General features: G+C 45.4%; 1 protein-coding gene across 1 annotated transcript in view; it reads right to left on the bottom strand.

Moving 5' to 3' along the window:
* Nucleotides 1-4482: 4482 nt before the first annotated feature.
* The window catches only part of TNS3 (tensin 3), a 416462-nt gene continuing 401488 nt past the window's right edge, over nucleotides 4483-19456 (bottom strand). The window contains exon 25 of the mRNA XM_081799720.1: nucleotides 4483-4517. Within this exon, the coding sequence (XP_081655846.1) occupies nucleotides 4483-4517 (35 nt within the window). The remainder of the gene's footprint in view (nucleotides 4518-19456) is intronic.

Below are 19456 nucleotides of genomic sequence, written 5' to 3'. Positions count from 1 at the left end.
ACCCTGGGATCATGACCTGAGCTGAAGGCAGACGCTTAACGACTGAGCCACCCAGGCGCCCCAACCCCTTCCCTCTCCTTTTCCCCTTTCCTCCTCTTCTTGTTCTTCCTCCTCCTCCCCTTCCTTTCTCTCCTCTTCCTCTCTCTCTTTCTCCACATCTGTCATGCAGATATAAGACTGAATGTACAGACAATGGAGAGACCATATATAAAAAGAGATCTCTGACCCCCAGTCTGCAGCAACCAACCCAGGGTCCCATCCCTTCCTTAGGCTCACCAGGCCGGGGTCCCACCCTGTCTCTAGGCTCACCAGCCCAGGAAGTCACCTGTCATCTCTAAGTCAGACTTTCAGGATATCTGTCTGGAGTGACAGTTCAGGAATCTAAACAATAACTGTTACCCCTGTAATAATCAACCCAAACAACCAGGACTTGATGAGTAGCTGACAGCTTCTAAAATTTGTCCTGGCTTCCAATTTAGGACCAGAGGAAGACAAATATGCTCCCCACTTCTGGTAACACCCCAGCTTCCCCAGACCTGCCGCCTCCCCCAGGGCCCCCGAGCATCCCCTTCTCTCCTCCGTAAAGCTCTCCCCATCCTCTGCCTGTTCTTGAGTCTTTGTGAGACATAGCAACTGGGGCTGTCTACCTTGCCATAGCCTTTCCTATTCTCATTTGAGAATGGCAGGATATCTGGTTGACTAGAAGTGATTACTAATCATTTAGAGGTGCCTCATGGCCAGCGTGACCCAAGCCTTGCGGTGTGGCTCCTAAATCGAGCCCAGCCCTGCCTCACTGTCTGCCCCATGCACTGACCAGCAACCGTGGGCTGCTGGGTGGAATCCAGGAGCAGCATGGGACCCCTCGCCAGAACCCAATGGGCCAGGTGAGCTGTCCCAGGAAATTAGAGGGCTGTTTTCTGCTGCTACTGAGTCCTTCCGCCACCAGCACTGTTGGGTTCCTCATGGTGGGCAACTTAAATGAAGCTCTAGCAGGAGCAAGACAGAGAGGTTTCTCCTGGCCTCCAAAACCCAGTGAGACTCTAGGCCCCCCCTCAGGCCAGAAAGTGAGTGTGTGCGTGGGGAGACAGACACTGCTAATGTGAAACCAGCAGAAGGAGCATGTCTATAAGGAGGCTGCGTATGTGGTTATCCTAAGAGGTGGGCTGCCCATCCTCTGCAGGCGTGAGGTCCGGACACCAGATGCTCCACGCACTGCCCGGGATTAGCCAGCTGAAGACATGCTCCACTTGGGCGTCACCCAGAGATGGGACTCGTGCAATAAAGGACATGCTGAAAAATCCCAGTTTCTAGAGATCTGGGAAAACGTCTCCTGCTCTGAAGAAATGAACGAAGGATAGCCTCTCTTCTTCTGGAAGTGGTCTTGCACAGACTTGAGCTCTAACGCTGTTATGACTGTTTAATTCCTAGCCTCCGAGTGAAGCCAGCAGAGGGGAGGCACAGCCTGCAGCCTAGCAGAGGGACAGCAAGGGGACCAAGGACTCCACCCCTGCCCAGGGGACACCAGCTTGCCTGAAACAACAATGCTCATCCCTATTAATCCAGCTTGATTTGGACCTCCAATTCCTTGCGGTTCAAATATCCTAAACGTTCACACTCTCAAGCCCCTACTTAGTTCATATTTTGTTTTCTCGGCAAGCTTTGGGCTTTCTGAGGACTATTTCGTTTATGTATTTATATTCTGCCCGTTGTCAAGCCGTGTCGCTAAGACTCAATTAAGGACTGCTTCAATCACTAGGTCCAAGGGTCATGTTTGCTGTTGCACGAATGAATGTAATAAATTTGTAGAACCTAATGTCTTAGTCCATTTGGGCACTACAGGAGCAAACACTGGCTTCTCACAGTTCCAGAGGCTAGGCGTCTTAGTTCAGGCTGACAGCACACTCAGGTTCTGGTGAGGGCAGCCGACGCCTCCTTTGGGCTGTGTCCTCACTTGGTGGAAGGGACGTGGCAGCTCTCTGGGGCCGTCCAGGAAGGGGCTAATGTCATCATAAAGTCTCCACCCTCACGACTGAAGCACCTCACACCGCCACGCTGGGCATTAGAATTTCAACATATAAATTTGGGAAGGTGGGGAGACATGCACATTCCAACTGTAGCACTTGCTATTAGTAAACTTAATTTTATGAAGTGCTTTCATAACCTTCAGAGCAGGAGTCCTCTGCTTTTCTGACCATGGCAGTCCAGCCCATCCATGAGGCTGGACATGGCGCCCACCCAGTGATGGTGTGTGACAGCGATACCAGGCCCCAGCACAGGCACACATGGTCCCACAGCACCACTCACTGTGGTCTCTGTGAGCCTTACGAGGCTGGGCACATGCTTCAAAGTCAGACAACGACAAAGTGAAAGGATGGGGCTCAAAATGCAGGAGCTTGATCCCAGAGCACACCCCGCAGCGGACGGGAGACCATCCTGGTGAGCACATGTCACCCCAGATCAACCAAGTCATTTGAAGTCAAGCCTGAAATAAGAATGTTTTTCTAAAAGCTGGTTTCACTGTATTTTTATTATTTCCCTTAAATAAAATCGAGATCTTGGTGCTTGTTGCTGCTGGATGTCACTGCTTCTCGCCCTTCGTGTCTGATACACGGAGGCGATATGTGCGTGTCTAGTATGTGTTAGGTGCACGTATCTATAGATACTTCCATATGGAGGTATCCCTACCTAGAGTAGACTACACGTGAGTTTATGCTGATGTCTTTAACTCAGATTTATGACCACATGGGTCATTCCAGCCCCCTCTGCCTGCTTGCCTGTAGATGCCTACGCCAGCCCTGAGAACCTGGCCTCTCCATCTACACCCACTCTCTGCTTACCCAACTCGTCACACCCTTGTGCTTTCAGCATTGCTCACCTGCACCCCTGCAGCTAAAGTAGTTACTGGTAGGAGTACTGCCCTGCTTACCATTTATGTGGCCATTGGTGATGGACCCCTTCATTTCCAAAGCTGCTTGGGTCAGCATCTTCCCATCCTGCCCCGTCCACACACAGGCCAGCTTCACCAACGTGACTTCTTGCCCTTTACACATTTGTGTCGGGTTCGGTTTTCTTGTTACAGTCATGTTTTTTCATGGGATCTCCTGACTTCCAACTTTTCCTTCCTTCCTTCTTTCCTCCTTCCTCCTTCCTCCTTCCTTCTACCCTTCCTTCCTCCCTTCCTCCCTCCTTTCCTTCCTTCCTTCCTTCCTCCCTCCCTCCCTCCTTCCTCCTTCCTTCTTTCTTTCCATCCTTCCTTCCATCCTTCCTTCCTTCCTTCCTTCCTTCCTTCCTTCCTTCCTTTCTCTTTTTTTTTAATGTATATGTCTTAATGTTCACTCCACTGTGAAGTTCTGGGTTTTGACAAGTCTGCGATGTCAGGGATTGAGCATTACAATATCACACAGAACAGTTTCACTGCCCTAAAAATGCCCTGTGCTTCATCCATTCAAAACCCACTCCCTGAACCCCTGCCAACCACTGATCTTCTCACTGTCCCTACAGGCTTGTCTTTTCCAGAGTGTCATGTCAGAGTCACACGGTATGTGGCCTTTTCACATGGACTTCTTTCATTTACTAATATATATCTAAGGTTTATCTGTGTCTTTTCATGGCATGATAGCTCATTTCTTTCTACTGCTGAGCAGTGTTCTGTTGTACGATGTACTGGGGACTCATCCAGTTCTTGAGGAACATCTCAGTGACTTCTAATGCAGGGGCTTTATGAACAAAGCAGCTGTAAACATGAGGGTGCAGCTTTCTGTGTGGACAGAAGCTTACAACTCATTTGGGTAAATCTCTGGGAGTAGGATTGCTGGATCGGATGGTAAGAATGACGTTGAGCTTTGATTAAATGACCAAGCTGCCTTCCAAGTGCCATTTTGCATCTCCCCCTGAGCCATGAATAGATGATTGTTGTTGCTCTGCCACCTCAACAGCAATCAATAGGATCGGGGTTTTTTTGGGGGGGGGTTGTGTGTTTATTTTTATTTTAGCCCTTCTAATAGTTTTGTAGTGGTGTCTCATCGCTGCTTAGTGATGCAACTCCCAATGACAGACAGCACTGCAAGTCTTCTTATCCACTTGCTTCCCATCTGCGTGTCTTCACAGGTGAGAAGTCAGTGCAGACTTTCACCCATTTTTTTTAAATATTCTTTTCTGTGTGCCCTTATGGCTTAGTTTTAAGAGTTGAGGTATATTTTGGATACAATTCTTTCATCTGGTGTATGTATTGTAATTTTTTTTCTAATTCTGTCACTTGCTTTTATTCTCTTGACACTGTCTATTTCAGAGCCAAAGTCTTTAATAAAGTTCAACTTTGTAACTTTTACTTTCATGGGTTGTACTATCGGTGCTTTGTCTAAATCTCACTGCCAAACTCAGATGCCACCCAGATTTTCTTCATGGACTCTTAGAGGTTTTCATTTGAACTCTAAGTCAGTGATCAATTCTGAGTTAATTTTGCAAAAGTTGTAAGGTGTGTGCCTAGATTTGCTTTTTTTTTTCATACAGATCTCCAGCTGTTCCGGCAATACTTACTTAAAAGTTTGTACTTCCTTCTGAATTGCCTTTGTCCTTCTTTCAAATATCAATTTACTGTGTTTGCATGGAGCTATTTTTGAGCTCTTTGTTCTGTTGTGTTAATCCGTGTATTAATTCTTTCACCAGCACCATGTGGTCTTAATTAGTATGGCCTTATACTAATTATTGTCTTAATAATATAGCCTTATAATAAGTCTTAAAAGAGTGTCATGTGAGTTGTAAAACTGCATTATTTTTCTTCAGGATAGTATTGGATATTCTGGGTCTGTGCCTTTTCATACAAAGTTTAAAATCACTCTGTCAATATCTGTAAACCAGATCTATGACATTTCCATTGAGATTACACTGAATCTATAGATTACTGTGGAGGAACTGGCATCTTAACAGTGTCAACTCTTCCAACCATGAACATAGAGCATCCCTCATTTATGTCTTCTCTGACTGTTTTCATCAGGTTTTGCTTTGCTGCATATAATTTCTGTACATATTCTGTTAGACTCACACTTACGTATTTCATTATTTGGTGCTATTGTAAGTGGTATTCTGTTTTTAATTCAATTCTAGTATTTAGAAAAGCAATTGTGTTTTGGATGTTAACATTGTTTTCTGCATACATGCCACACTTGCTTATTAACTCCAGAATATTTTGTCAATTCTTTTGTATTTTCTGCACTGATAGTCATGTGATCTGTGAAAAAGAAGAATATTTCATTTCAATCTGTGAGTTTCTGATTATTTTTCTTATCTTATTGCTCTATCTAATACCTCTAGTATGATATTGCAAGAGAGTGTAGCAATGGGACATCCTTGTCTTTCTCTCAATCTTAAGGGTTGAGTGATCTGTTTCTCACAATGAAGTACAGTGTTAGCTATAGGATTTTTGTAGATGTCCTTTATCAAGTTGAGCAAGTCCACTATTTTGAGTTTGCTGAGATTTGCTATGCAAATATTATAAGTGGTTGTTGGATTAAGTCAAATGTTTTTAACGCATCGATTAATATGATCATACGATTTTTCTTTTTTATCTTGTTGACACAGTGGATTACAGCAACTGGTTTTTGAATATTGAATCAGCATTGTAAATCTGGACTATGTGCCATTTGGTCATGGTGTATAATTCTTTTTATACCTTTCTGGATTTAATTTGCTCACATTTGTGCAAAAAAAAGATATCGATCTGTAATTTTCTTTTCTTTTATGTCTTTATCTGGTTTTGTTATGAGGGTCGTGATGGGCTCACAGTGTGAGTTTGGAAGTATTCCTTCTGCTTCTCTTTCCTAGAAGAGACTGTAGAGTATTGCTTTTTCTTCCTTAAGTGACTGGTAGAATTCACCAGTGAAAACACCTGGGTTGCTACTTTTCGTAAGGTTACTAATTATGGATTCAATTTCTTTAGTAGATATAGCCCTGTTCAGATTATTTATATTTCCTTTTCCAAATTTTGGTATTTTGCCTTTCAAAGAATCAGCTAATTTCATCTAAGGTATCAACTGTGAGCATAGAGTTGCCCATAATATCTCTTTGATACACTTCTGATGTCTATGGAATTTGCAGTGACAACCCTCTTCCATTTCTGATATTAGCAATATGCGCTTTCTCTCATGTTTTCTTGGCTGGTATGCCTAGAGGTTTATGAATGTCACTGATCTTCCAAAGAACTATGATTTTCTGATATTCTCAATTGGTTTCTTGTTTACAATTTCATTGATTTCTGCTCTTTCATTATTCTCTTAACCTGCTTTCTTTGAGGTTGAAATTGCTATTTTTTCTCTGGTTTCCTAAAGTGGAAACTTAGATCATTGATTGTAAAAATTTCTTAGTTTCAAATATATACATTTAAAGCTATAAATTTCCCTCTAAACACTGCTTTCACTGCATCCCATCAAATCTGTTAAGTTGCATAAGGTAAAGAAAAAAAAGGAAAAGAAAATGTATTGGTCCTGAGACTACTTTGTTGACCTATGTAATTAGAAGTGCATCATTTAATTTCCAAATATTCAGATATTTTCCAGTTTTCTGTTACTGATTTCTAGTTTCATTCCATTGTAGTCTGAGAGTATACTTTGCTGTATTTCTACATTTCACCTGTGTTGAGGTGTGTTTTATGACTCAGATGTGGTCTGCCCAGGTGAATGTACCATGTAAGCTTGAGAGGAATATGCATTCTACTCTTGTTGGATGGAGTAGTCTAGAAACATCCATCAGATGTTATTATTCTGAGTTTTTGTGCCACATTTCCAACACTCGGTGCGTCAAGGATTGTGCATCTTCTTGGAGAATTTGTCCTTTTGTCATTGTGTGGTGCTCTCTTTAGCTCTGATCATCTTCCGTGTCCTGAGTGAAGAGAAAGTGTTCTGCAATCTTATGATAAATCTCAGTCTTTGGTGTGTCCCCATCCTTGGGCTGTGACCATCACCCATCAGGTGAGACAAGGAGGCTAGAGGGGGAAGGAGGCATGAGTAGGAGACAGTCTCTGGTCGAGTCTTTTCCCCTGGAGGATAGTCCTTGGTTACAGCACACTCTGGGCATATTTCATCACAGTTACTTTACACCTCCTCCTGCCAGATCCAGGAGAATATTTTTCTTGGCTCTTCACCATGAGAACCTGGTGTGGCTCTAGGAAGGGACATTCATGAAAACGCAGGGACCCCCCCCAAAATGCTTTCTCACCATCATAAGAGTTCACATTCAGACTCTGGCGATTTGTCAAAATTACCATCTATGTGTCGGTGTGGGTATCCAGGTAAGCAGGTTTGGGTGTAGCCCTCTGCGTTCACCAATCTTTCCAGATTTCAGGATGGATTCTCTGTGTGGTCCAAATTCTCTGGCTGGTTCAACAAAGTCATTGATTTGTGGTCTGCTCAGCTTCTGCTTGTGTAGGGTTAAGGGCGGGGATTTCTAAGCCCTTTGTGTGCCAGAGCTGAAGCCCCATGAGGAACTTGGCGACACTTGGTTTCCCACTCATCCTCACAGGACATGGTGCCATAACAAAGAGCTTCATTAACCATTTTGCCCTGAATCATCATTCTCCATTTGTGGCTTAGTGATTGTTGTCTTAACATCAGAGAGACGAAGCGTTCTAGTCAATTAGAAGCCAAGGTAAACATGCCATGAAAAGAAAACAATAAAAATCATCTTTCTCAATACTTTCTGAAATTAGATATCCCTAAAATATCTAATTCTAACATGAAAATGAAATGCACGGTTTGCTTGTGTTTAAGTGGAATGAAATCTTCCTTGTAGTCCTCCATGTTCCCAGCACAGAAACCACATTCCAACTGCTCTTCATTGAATAATTCCTAAAACCATTTTTAAAAAATTGATTATTTTTCCATGGTCAATATAACAACAGCAACAACAACAACACCAAAAAAAACATGTACAGGGAAGAAAAAAATCTGAGAAAAAGGGTTAGAATTGCTTTTCCCACCATTTGGGTTTTTCACATTGAAGAAAAGACAATAGGTCGCTGAGGAAAAAAAATGCTGTCAGTAATAAAGCCACTGAAAAACCCAGTAAAATCATGCATGAAGCAACCCAAACTGTGTTGTATATATAAGACTAGATGGTGAGACCATGTCAGGATGTTGTCTGAGGGATGTGCTCATAAACGTATGTTTGTATCTTACACAGTCTCTAAACCAGGAGACCTTATAAGATCACAGTGAACAAACTCACACAGGGAAAATGCTCAATTACCATTTCACACATTAGAATTGTGAAGAAATATGAGAATTATGGAATCTAACTGGGAAGATAAAATCTGTTCAGTCAAAAGATACACTCCTTCGATTTCCTTCTTTGAATTTCAGTTTCTAGACATGCAAGATAAAAAGTCACAGCTACATGGTTTTCAAATGCATTTGTAATTTTAACATGCATGCTCCTGTCATTAACATTCCCCAGTTATACATTATAAGTGGTGAAGAGGCATGAAGCAAAGAAAACTCAGTGTTCAGTAGGAAAACAAGGGGACTTGGGGTAGAACATGAATGAATGCAGCATCTTTGGACAACGTTTGAGTATGAACCTGTTTAGTAAAATATGAACAGGCAGGTTTCCTGTAGCCCAGCAATTCTACTTCTAGAGGGGATGTGCCCAAAAGAAAGGCAGGCACACCTGCAACAGAAAATATGTAATCAATGGTAATTGAAGGGTATTCCTAAGAGCCCAGTCCTGAATCAACCCCATTGTCTATAGACATTTGTAAGATGGATACGGGGTGCACATACATGAAAATCAAAGTCACTTCCACGCGGGGTAACTCAGAGGAGATTCAGATGCAGAAAATTAACTGAAAGGAACCAGACCTAGAAGAATGCATCCTGTGTCGCTCAAGTGAAACAGAGTTTGAAGATAAGCAGAGCCACACGCCGGTGGAAGAACTTGGGAGGCGGGCAGCTAGGACCGCGTAGCCGTGGACTGTGGAGTGCGCGTGTCTCTGGGACCGTATGTTGATTGGCACCTTCAGGGTTATTTTCTGTCGGCCTTGTCGTTTTACTTGTCAGTCTGTGGATTTCACTTCGCAACAAAGTTTTGTCGTTGTTTTTAAGGAAACTGGTTAAACATGTCACAGGGAACATAGTATATTGTAGTCACAGCATTAAGGAAGGCAGAATGCAGAGTCTTGGCAAGGCGTGTGTGGGTCCTGCAGCTCAGCACGCTGCGAGAGAATGTACTCGAAACAAGGGAAACGTTCCCCACCACATAGCCCTGCTTACGCAAAAGGAAGAGAAAGGAGATTGGTTTCCACAAAGTGTGATGTGGGTACTCTGATATTCATTTCTAAGCTTGAGTTTCACATCGTGTCTACGGTAACACGAACGTGAGGTCAATAAATGTATAGGAATGCGGTGTCTGTAATTACACCACGTGGTAAAACTGACTTACCGAAGTGACACTTTCACGCACAAGTGGGAAAACCCTCACTCATCTTAAAAATACAAATAGTGAAGAAAAGTCTCCATATTTTGTTATCATCTGTATATCTGATTTCTTCTTCAGATGATTTGGGATGTCTTTCAAGATTGTGAGCTGTGTGCCCACTTTGGAGCTGGGCTCCCGCACCGTCAGAGAACGGCGGACACAGGAGGGTCCAAACTCTGGTGTGTGGAGGGCAGGGCAGGGGTCCAAAGCCAGAGGAGCTGACGTGGCATCCGGGGAGAGCGACTTCGGGTGCAGCCGGGACACTGCCGATGTCTCCCGGACGCTTTGGAGCAGACATTTTGATTTTGCCTAAAACCAATAAATCAATAAAATATTTATAAACACAAGTTTATATTATTATTCCAGTTCTGGAATAAGCCGTCAGGTCATGTAAACAAGAGACGGCTGCATCCCCAGCAGCCCCGCCCTGCTCCCTGCACCCCCACTACTGTCCAGGCTGCCCGGGGAGGAGGGCCAGGGGCTCACAGATGGGCAGGGGCAGCGGGCCAGCTCAGGTCCACGGTCTGCACACGGGTCTGGTCTGAGACCAGGAAGGCTCTGTGGGGTGTGAAATTCATCCTGTGGGCACATTTCCTCTTGCACAGACACCCTTTCTCCAAGGATCTCATAATAGGCACTGTTTTGTAATTCTGTATGACAACTTTGCATGTGACGGTAACTTGTGAATGTCTGGCTGTCACACCATGCAACCCTCCCAACCACCTCTGAAAGGCCTGCGGTCTGGCATCCGTGGGACATGCTAATTTGCACTGTGGGTGCTTCCCTGTTCCATCTCTGGCCCTGGAGGCCGCCAAGCTGCTGGTCTCTGCTTATACCCTCTGTGCTCCTTTGATTTTTTTTTTTTTTTTGCTTTATTCACTTAAACGAAAAAGTACTTGAAGCCAATAGGACAACTTGTTTCCCATGTGCTGATCACCTGCCTGCATCGGCCTCTAGCCCTGCCATAGGATAGCTTGTATTTTCTGTAAGCAAAATAACGGGCATTGTTCAAACTGCGTTGCTTATGGGGAAACGAGCAGCAGCGTCACTGTGAGTTTTCCCTCGGTGCTGTGTCCTCGGTGATGTTGCTGGTAATCCTCCTCTGAAAACAGGGTATCCTATTCTTCCCTGGAGTTATCCACTTACCCATAAATTCTCCCAGAGGCCATTCTTTTTAATGTGTGAGTCAGAGGGGACTCCAGAAATAAAAGTAATCGAGCGGCATCAATGTGGTGATGCTGTTTGTCCATCTCAATTGAGGTAATGCTCTATGAGGTGTGAAAGGGCGACTGCGTGCCCCATTCTTTTCCCCGAAGGATCAGGGAGCTCCCTCAAAGGACTGGAACTCTGTCGAGGTCGGAATGTCCACAAACAACCTCTCGTAGGAATTCTGCATACGGTCCAACCAAAAATATGACAGGCATCCAAGCCGTGGTCCATTATTCATTTATACAACAGAAAGTAACAGAGAGATTTCTGGCTGTCAGGCATTGCGCTCATGGTTGGGACCATAAAAATACATACGATGTGTCATCAGCATTATGGTCCCAAGCCGAGAGCACGTGTAAGCAAACAGCTGCAATCAAGTATCACAAAGTGAGCGATATAATTCAGTACAGGGTCAAAATCAATTCTTCCCTGGACTGTCAGAAAATACTTTAGAGAGAGTGTTACCCCAAAACTTAGTTTAACTGCCCAGTATGAGTCTCAACAGTTGTGACACGGCAGGGTGACCGCAGGACAGGTGTGGCCTGGGGGGAACTAAGGCGGTGGTCTTGGGAACTGAGATAATCAGACGTGGTCAAAGCTGGGACCCCGGTCTCTGTTGCCGTGGGTGACCAGGCTGCAGGGACAGGCGGGGCACTGGTCACGGGACCCTCTCTGACATGCGAAGGAGTCTGACTTGGTCCCGAGGCAGGTGTTGACCCCCCTGGGCTGCTGGGGCTTCCCGCCTCTGGGACCCCGTGGTCAGCCAGGGTTGTCCCACTGGGGGTTCACAGCCGTGCCCGCCACGTGGCAAGATGTTCTTGCGAGGGCTGTTATTTCAGGTATTTCAAACAAGATCACGTGGCGTACTATGTCATCCACAACTGCACACGTTGAAGCCCTCGCCATGAAACAGACGGTTAATGCCAGGAACGCACGGTCTTATCATGGCTCATCTGGAACCAGGACCCGCAACAGTGCCGATGACCCACGCCATCCACAACCGCACGAGGCAGCTGTGTTGGTCTGACTTCCCAAGCCCCCGGGGCAGCGGGGGTGGGGTCCTCTTTCTTTTCGCTCTCAAACCCATCCTAGGCCCTGCCTGGTTCACTCTGAACCTTCATAATAATAAAATAACAAAAGGTCTCCTGCAACTCTTCAAAGCATATCAAGGTCATCATAAATCTTGCCTCCAGCATGGAGCACTTGCCGGTAATGAGTGTTGAAACCCTAAGACCATAAATTCCACGAGGGGAGAGGCGGTATCCATGCAACCTCCTCACTGCTCGGTGCTCAGGAGCATTTACCGAACGAGGCAAGTGATTGATTAACCTCTCCCACCACGTTCCAGAGCGGTGGAGATCACGCCTGATTGACTCCTGGCATGACGTCTGGTACTGAATAAATTGTTAGTAAGTGTTCATTAACTGAGTTTCCCCCTTTCTCATGGTACAAAACACGTGTAATCTATGCCATATGTTTTGGGTACATGATATCACCACATGAGTCAGTCATGTTTGCCGACTCCTATTGCCTTTGATTTTTTATGAATGCGCGTCTTCTTTCTCCAACGGAGGACAACTTTTCCCATTGTTTCCCTCTGTCCAGTCGATGCGGCGAGCATTGATGGAGTATTCACGGAGCTCCAGCAATTCTGTTAGATGTCTCAAGGAGACAACAGTAGAGACAACAGGGTGCCTCGAGGGACTCACAAAAGGAACGTGGGAACACTTCGCTCATACACAATGCTCCATGAAAGACTAGAGGAGAGAATGTTTAACTCTACACAGGGAGAAAGTCGAATTGTCAACGAAAATGTCCCTTGGCGGGGGGCTCCGGGGGGCTCATTCGGTTGAGCGTCTGACTCTTGGTTTTGGCTCAGGTCATGATCTCAGGGTCATGAGATCAAGCCCCACATCAGGCTCCGCGCTCAGCATGGGGTCTGCTTGGGGTTCTCTCTCTCCCTCTGCCCCTCCCCCCTCTAAAAAATGTCTCCTGGTTTGGGCATGTTGAGGAAAGAGCATGGGTGAAGGTATGGAGACCACAAAGTTTGGGGAGGTACAAAAAAATAGTGTAACACTATTATGTGTCCCTATTAATAGGGACATCACAAGAAATGACAGCTGGAAATTAAGGTCTAGTGTATCTGGCACCTCTTGAAGGCTACTGAGGATTTGTGAAATGCACGGAGGGAGGGGAGGAAATTGATCTGATCAGTGATCTGATCAGCCTTGAATGTGGAAACACTTGCCAGATCTACTGACAAAAAAATATAGTCTCCTCCTCAACTGGCAACTACAGCCCTCTCTGCCTCTCTCCCCTCCCTTGGTATCCTATTTAGTCCTACACATTTAAATACCATCTGGACCAGGCAAGCTTACTGGTTCCAAGAAGCAGAAGTTACCCCGGCTGCCTGGGCAGACAACGTGGCTGGGATGCTTGAGAGAAGTTGTTAGACTTTGAACAGATTTAGGAGAGTGTCCACATAGGAGGGCTTCTGAGTGAGGGATGTCAGTACCAAGGGGGTGGTGAGCGATGGTGGGGTCATTAATGGAGGCGCCCTTGCACAGTGTGGCCTGACCTATGCATCAGATCCTAGGAAAGGTGAGAAGGCTCTCCATACCGTGGGGGGAGGAGGGTGCAGCCTAGCACAGGAAGTCACTGTCCTAGAGAGGCGAGGAGGGCATCCCAGCAGAGGACCTGTCTGGCAGGTGTTGTTGGAGCCTAAGCAGGATATGGGCAGTGTCTACATTTGTGGTCAGTACCTTGGCGCAGCATCTCAGAGCCCCAGCAAGATGAAGATGGCATCCATGAATCGGAGTGGACATGGGATGCCAGAGCCCCAGCAGGGTGAGGGCAATGCTCACATGGAGATACAGTCAGGTGTGAGATGCTAGATCCCAAGAGAGGGGAGAAAGGCGTTGATGCCATGGAAGTGGCGTCTCGTGTCCAGGGGAGTGAGGACAGTGTCCCGTCTGGTTTGGGCTATCAGACCCAAGCAGGGTATGGATGTGTCCATCCAGGTGCACCATGCATTTCCAAAGCAGGTCCAAGTGAGAATCCTAGTGGGGTCAGGAGAGTGTGCACATACAGGGGAAGCCTGGCATGGGAGTTTAGATGCCAAGGGTGTCCACACACGTGAGGTGGTCCAGAGTTGGGTAGTAGAGTTTCATGGGGATGAAATAGGCATCCACACAAGGTCTAAAATTGCTGTTCTACTAGTCATTCTATCTCGGCGGTGAAGTATCATGGTCGTCTTGTTGTTCTAGCCCAGAAAAAAACTAGAAAAACCCTGACTTCTCTCAATCTCATCTCCCACCTCCAGTGCCAGCAAGTCTGCTTGGCTCTGCTCTGTGCGTCTCCAGGATCTGATCTGTCTGCATGGCCTCCTCCAACAGCATCCAGACAAATTGCCCACCATCACTAATCACTCTGTTTCCACTGTGTCTTCCATGTCCCCAGCCAGCGTGATGTCTCAGAAACACAACCCAGGTCATATCACTCCCCTTCTAATTCTTCAAAAACTCTTACCCGTGGGAGAAATCCATAGTCTTCGCATGGCCATGGACCCCCTGAGGTCGGAAGGGGTGTAAGGAGGGAGGGGAAGGAAGGGGACACAGGGGAGGGGAGAAGAGAAGGGAGCAGGAGGGGAAGGGAGGAGAAGGAGCAAAGCCCCACATTTGAGCCAGCACCTCCCCTGGCTTCAGGGACCCTGTAGGACCTGGGCCCAAAAGGGTCCCGTGCTGCCGGTTCTTGGCCCCAGGTCTGCTGGGCTCAGCGTTATTTACATCTCCAGGTGACTTGGATATTTAGTCATGAGGCTGTGAATCTCAAAATCCTGACTCCCGTTCTACACCTACTGTTACAGGCTGAATGTCTGTGACCTCTCAAAGTTCTCACACTGAAACCCTGACCCCAGTGGGATGGCACCAGGAGGTGGGGCCCCTGGGAGGGGCTTAGGGTTCCATGAGGCCCTGAGGGTGGGCCCGAGATGGGATTACTGTCCTGATAAGAAGAGAAAAGCCTCACTCTCTCCGCCCTGCGAGGACACAGGAAGAAGGTGACCATCTCAAGCCAAGACGAGTCGTCACCAGGGACTGGCCTGCTGGGGCCTGGAGCTGGGACTTCCAGCCTCCAGAGCTGTGTGAGAAATGGATGCCTCCTACTCAAGACATGCAGCCTGGGGGTCCTGTTACGGTGCCTGAGGTGACAACCACAAGACTCTGGGATTTCATGGCAGCGATGTGTGCAGGAAGGAACTCCAGGCAGGGACCTATTTGACTCCATCCATCCTTGGGAAACGCCGTCAGATGATTTCTTGAAGTCAACTTCATAAGGTGTAATGTGCATACAGTAGAATGCACTCATCTAATTATACAGCGTGGTGAGTGCTGATGAACGTACACCCTCTTACAAGCTCCCCTCCTGTTGAGATGCAGAGCATCTCCGTCACCCCAAAAAGCCTCTTCATGCCCTTTGCTGCCAAACGCTGACTGCCCAGCCCTGGGCCCCCGGAAACCTCAGCTCTGCCTTCTGTTATAATACATTACTTTTGTCTTTTCTCTAATATTGTATACATGGAATTATATGTTTAAAACAATGTTCTTAGTGGCTTCTGTAGGATTTACAGTGTACACATTAAATTATCCAAATGTATTCCCTCTTTATCTTAACCCACTGTGATATAGAAACTTCACCCTATAAATGAAACACATGCTTCTTCTTTTCAGGGGAAGTGTGTATTTAAGGAGTGAGTTTGTTATATTAACATTTCCACCTATCATTTGGGGTCTGCTTCGTCTCTTCTGGTGAAACGGAGTTACGGTGCAGTGTCATTTCCTTGTTCTAATGAGGATTTTTTCCTACCCACCTTCTGTGCACTGATATCTCAAGAGCACTATATTTGTAGATATTTGGGGTCAAGTAATATAATTACATGATAATTATATGCATAATATTTTATGCAATCACCTTAAATCAGTTAAAGCAGAAAGGAGAAAAAAATATGCAATTAACTGTCATTTAGAATTCCCTTTTCTGGTGATCTTTATTAATGTGGATTTGAATTCTGAGCCACTTTTTTTCAGCCTGAAGAACCTCCTTCAGTATTTATACAAGTTGGGTTTGCTAGTAACACTCTCTCCATTTTCATTTATCTGGAAATGACTTACTTTGCCATTTTTTCCTCAGTATGTACTATATTTTTTAAACAAACATTATTTTTTTAAATAATTTTTAGACCAGTTTTAGATTTACAGAAAAACAGTACAGAAGGTTCCCACATCCCACAGCCAGAATTCTGCGTTGTTAACACTCACACGAGCATGTTACATCTGCTAAAATTGTGAACTGACATTGATAGATTATTATAAACGGAAGTTTATATTCAGATTTCCTTAGTTTTTACCTAATAGCATTTTTTTTTTTGGTTCCAGAATTCCACCCAGAAAACTGCATTTCCTCAAGCAGTTCTTAGCTGTGCCAGATTCTCAGATTTTCCTTGTTTTTGATGAACTGCACAGTTTCAAGGAGGGCTCGTCAGGGATCTCGTAGACCGTCCCTCAGTTGGCAGTTCTCCGCAAGGTTCCCCTTGGCTATTTGGATTATGCGCTTCTTGAGGAATACACAGCAGAGACAAAGTGCCCTTTCCATCACATGGGAGTGGTATAGACGATGGGCATGACTTACACAGTGGACACTGACCTCGTTGGTCTAGCTGAGGAAGCGTGGGGCAGTTTCCTCCACTGCCAAGTGGGGGAGGCAGTCCCCTACGCACAGCCCCCACGTGGGGAGTGGGGAGGGTGTCTCTCCTGTAGGTGGGGCATCTAGGTAAACCCTTTGGACACCTTCTGCTTGGGAGGTTGGCCTCTCCTCCATGTATTTATCAATCATTTGTTTTTCATCAATATGGACGCATGGATCTTTAGCTTATACTTTAGGTTAGAATCCAGTACTACTCTGTCTTCTTGTTCAAACCATTCCAGCTTTGGCAGAGGACAGGTCTTCGAGTTGGCTCCTGTGTCCTCTGCCATAATGGAGACAGTTCTATCTTTTGGAGCCCTTTCTTATTTTCTTTTTTTTTTTAAAGATTTTATTTATTTATTTGAGAAAGAGAGAATGAGAGACAGAGAGCATGAGAGGGAGGAGGGTCAGAGGGAGAAGCAGACTCCCTGCCGAGCGGGGAGCCTGATGCGGGACTCGATCCTGGAACTCCAGGATCATGACCTGAGCCGAAGGCAGTCGCTTAACCAACTGAGCCACCCAGGCGCCCCTACCCTTTCTTATTTTCTTATTTTCTTACACCACAAGGCACTCCAGGGTCATCGTGTAGACTCCCTCGCCCAGTGCTAGAATCTGCCATTTCTGCAGGTGACCCCAGCTCCTTGTTTGGAAGCAAGCTCCGTGCTCCCTGGGGTGTGGCTCTCACATTCTCCAAGCTGAGAGAATGAGAAAGTGGATGTGAGTATGCCAACCTCCGCAAATACTCATGTCTCTCCATATTTTTACACGTAAAACTCTGTAACTAGGTTAAGGTAAAGGTGAGTTCACGCTGATGTCAGCAATTCTGACCCATCACCAGCTGGACCTGCCTGGCCTCCCACCCTGACGCACCTGTAACCTGCCCGCCCCACAGAGAAGAGCCTGCCTCACCTGCGGCCACCATCCCCTTCCTTGTTCTGGTCCAGGTAAGTATCTTGCAAAGATTTCCTTCTGAACTGTAGCTTCTCTTCTCATTCTCTTACCAGTTTCCTTTGCAGAGCAGACGTTTTAATTTACTTTTAACAGATTTCTTCTCCTCCTTCTCCTCCTTCTTCTTCTTGTTGTTGTTCTTGTTCTTCTTCTCCTTCTCCTTCTCCTTCTTCTTCCTCTTCTCCTTCTTCTTCTAGATGGATCATGTTTTTCAGGTTGACCTAAAACCTCATCACCAAACCCAAGTCACCAAGATATTGTCCTATATTTGCTTCTAGAATTTTCTCTTTTACTTTGCATTTTACATTCAGGTCTATGATCCATTTTGAGATAATTTTTGTGAGAGTTGTAAAGTATGTGTTTAGGTTTATTTTATTTTTTTTTATTTATTTTTTATTTTTAGCAGACACAGTCCAATGTTTTCAGCACCATTTTTGGAAGGACTGCCTGTTGTCCACTGAACTGCCTCTGTTCCCTTGTCAAGGGCAGATCTACTTCTCAATCATTTATTCTGTTCCATTGACCTATTTGTCCATTCCTCCACCACCACCTGGCTTGGATTATGGCAGCTTTACAACAAATCCTGATGCCAGGTGGCCTCAGCCCTTTGCCTTCCTTCTCCTTCACCGCTTTGTTGGCTCTTCAGGGTCCTCTGTCTTTCCATATACATTTGGGGTGAGCATGTCGATATCCACAAAAGACTTGTTGAAATTTTGATAGGAACTGTCTTGAGCCTATAAATCAAATGGGAAACAACTGATGTGTTAATGGTATTGGACCTCCAGTCCATGAACACAGAATATGGCTTTTAGATCTTTCTTGATTTCTTTGAGTCACATGGTTTTCTCCATATAGATACTGTAGATATTTTCTTACATTCATAGCCAAATAGTCATTTCTTTGGCACTAATGTAAATGCTGTTCAGTTTCTAATTTTTAATTCAAGTTGTTCATTGTGGGTACACAGGAAAACAATCAACTTCCTGCATTAAGCTCAGAACCTGCAGCCTAGCTATAATGGTTTATTAATTTCAGGAGCATTTTTGTTGATTATCTGGGATGTTTTATATAAACAATCATGCCCTATCTGTATATATTTTATTTCCTTTCCTTGTCTTGTTTCGCTACCTAGGACGTCCTGTATGACATTGAGTAAGAATTGTAGGAAGGGACATGAACGCTTCCTCGCAGATGTTAAGAGGAAAACATCCAGTTTTTCACCATTATGCAGGATGTTAGCTGTGGTTCTCTTGGACATGTTCTTTATTAGGTTGAGGACATTCCCCTCTCTTCCTAGTTTCCTGATTTTTTTTTATCATGAAGAGCAGTTGACTTTTGTCAAATGCTTTTCTGTGTCAATTGATAAGGTGATTTTATTTTCCTTCTTTGGGAAAAAAATTTCTTCTTTTTTTAAAGATTTTATTTATTTATTTGACAGAGAGAGAGGTAGCAAGAGCAGGAACACAAGCAGGGGGAGTGGGGAGAGGGAGAAGCAGGCTTCCCGCGGAGCAGGGAGCCCGATGCGGGGCTCGATCCCAGGACGCTGGGATCACGACCTGAGCTGAAGGCAGATGCTTAACCGACTGAGCCTCCCAGGCACCCTAGTTTCATTTTTTTTCATATTAGTGGCAAGAAATTGTGTGTTGGAATCCCTGGCACATAGTGAAGGAGGCAGGTATGTCTTATTTTGGCTGGAACACTGGACAGGTACCTCCTACAGTAAGGGTCAAAGCGATCCTATGCAGAAGCCCTATAACCTTGCATATCAACTGCCTTTTGTTAGAGAATTCTTTTGAAATTCATTTCTCTCCTCTTTTATTTTGGGATATTAAGCATGTCTCTCTCTAAATCTCCAAATTGCGGGGAGCATGCCCCTTGAAGCCTATGACACCTTGGGATAGAGAATAGAGTATAATGGAGAAATGGAAAAGCCCACCCCTCTGCCAGCCCTGCAGGCCCAGGAAGAGGTGGGACAGGGGAGGGAGATGCAGCGTGGTGTAGGGACCCTTTCTGCAGGCATGGTCGGGGCAGCAGAGAAAGGAGGGTGATGCTCAACAGGGTCTGGAACTGAGCCTTCTCCAGCTGTGCTCTGTCC

Source organism: Leptonychotes weddellii, chromosome 12 (assembly GCF_054177405.1).
Source record: "Leptonychotes weddellii isolate Sample4059 chromosome 12, ASM5417740v2, whole genome shotgun sequence".
NCBI lineage: Eukaryota > Metazoa > Chordata > Mammalia > Carnivora > Phocidae > Leptonychotes > Leptonychotes weddellii.
This window is presented reverse-complemented; position numbering and strand designations above follow the sequence as displayed.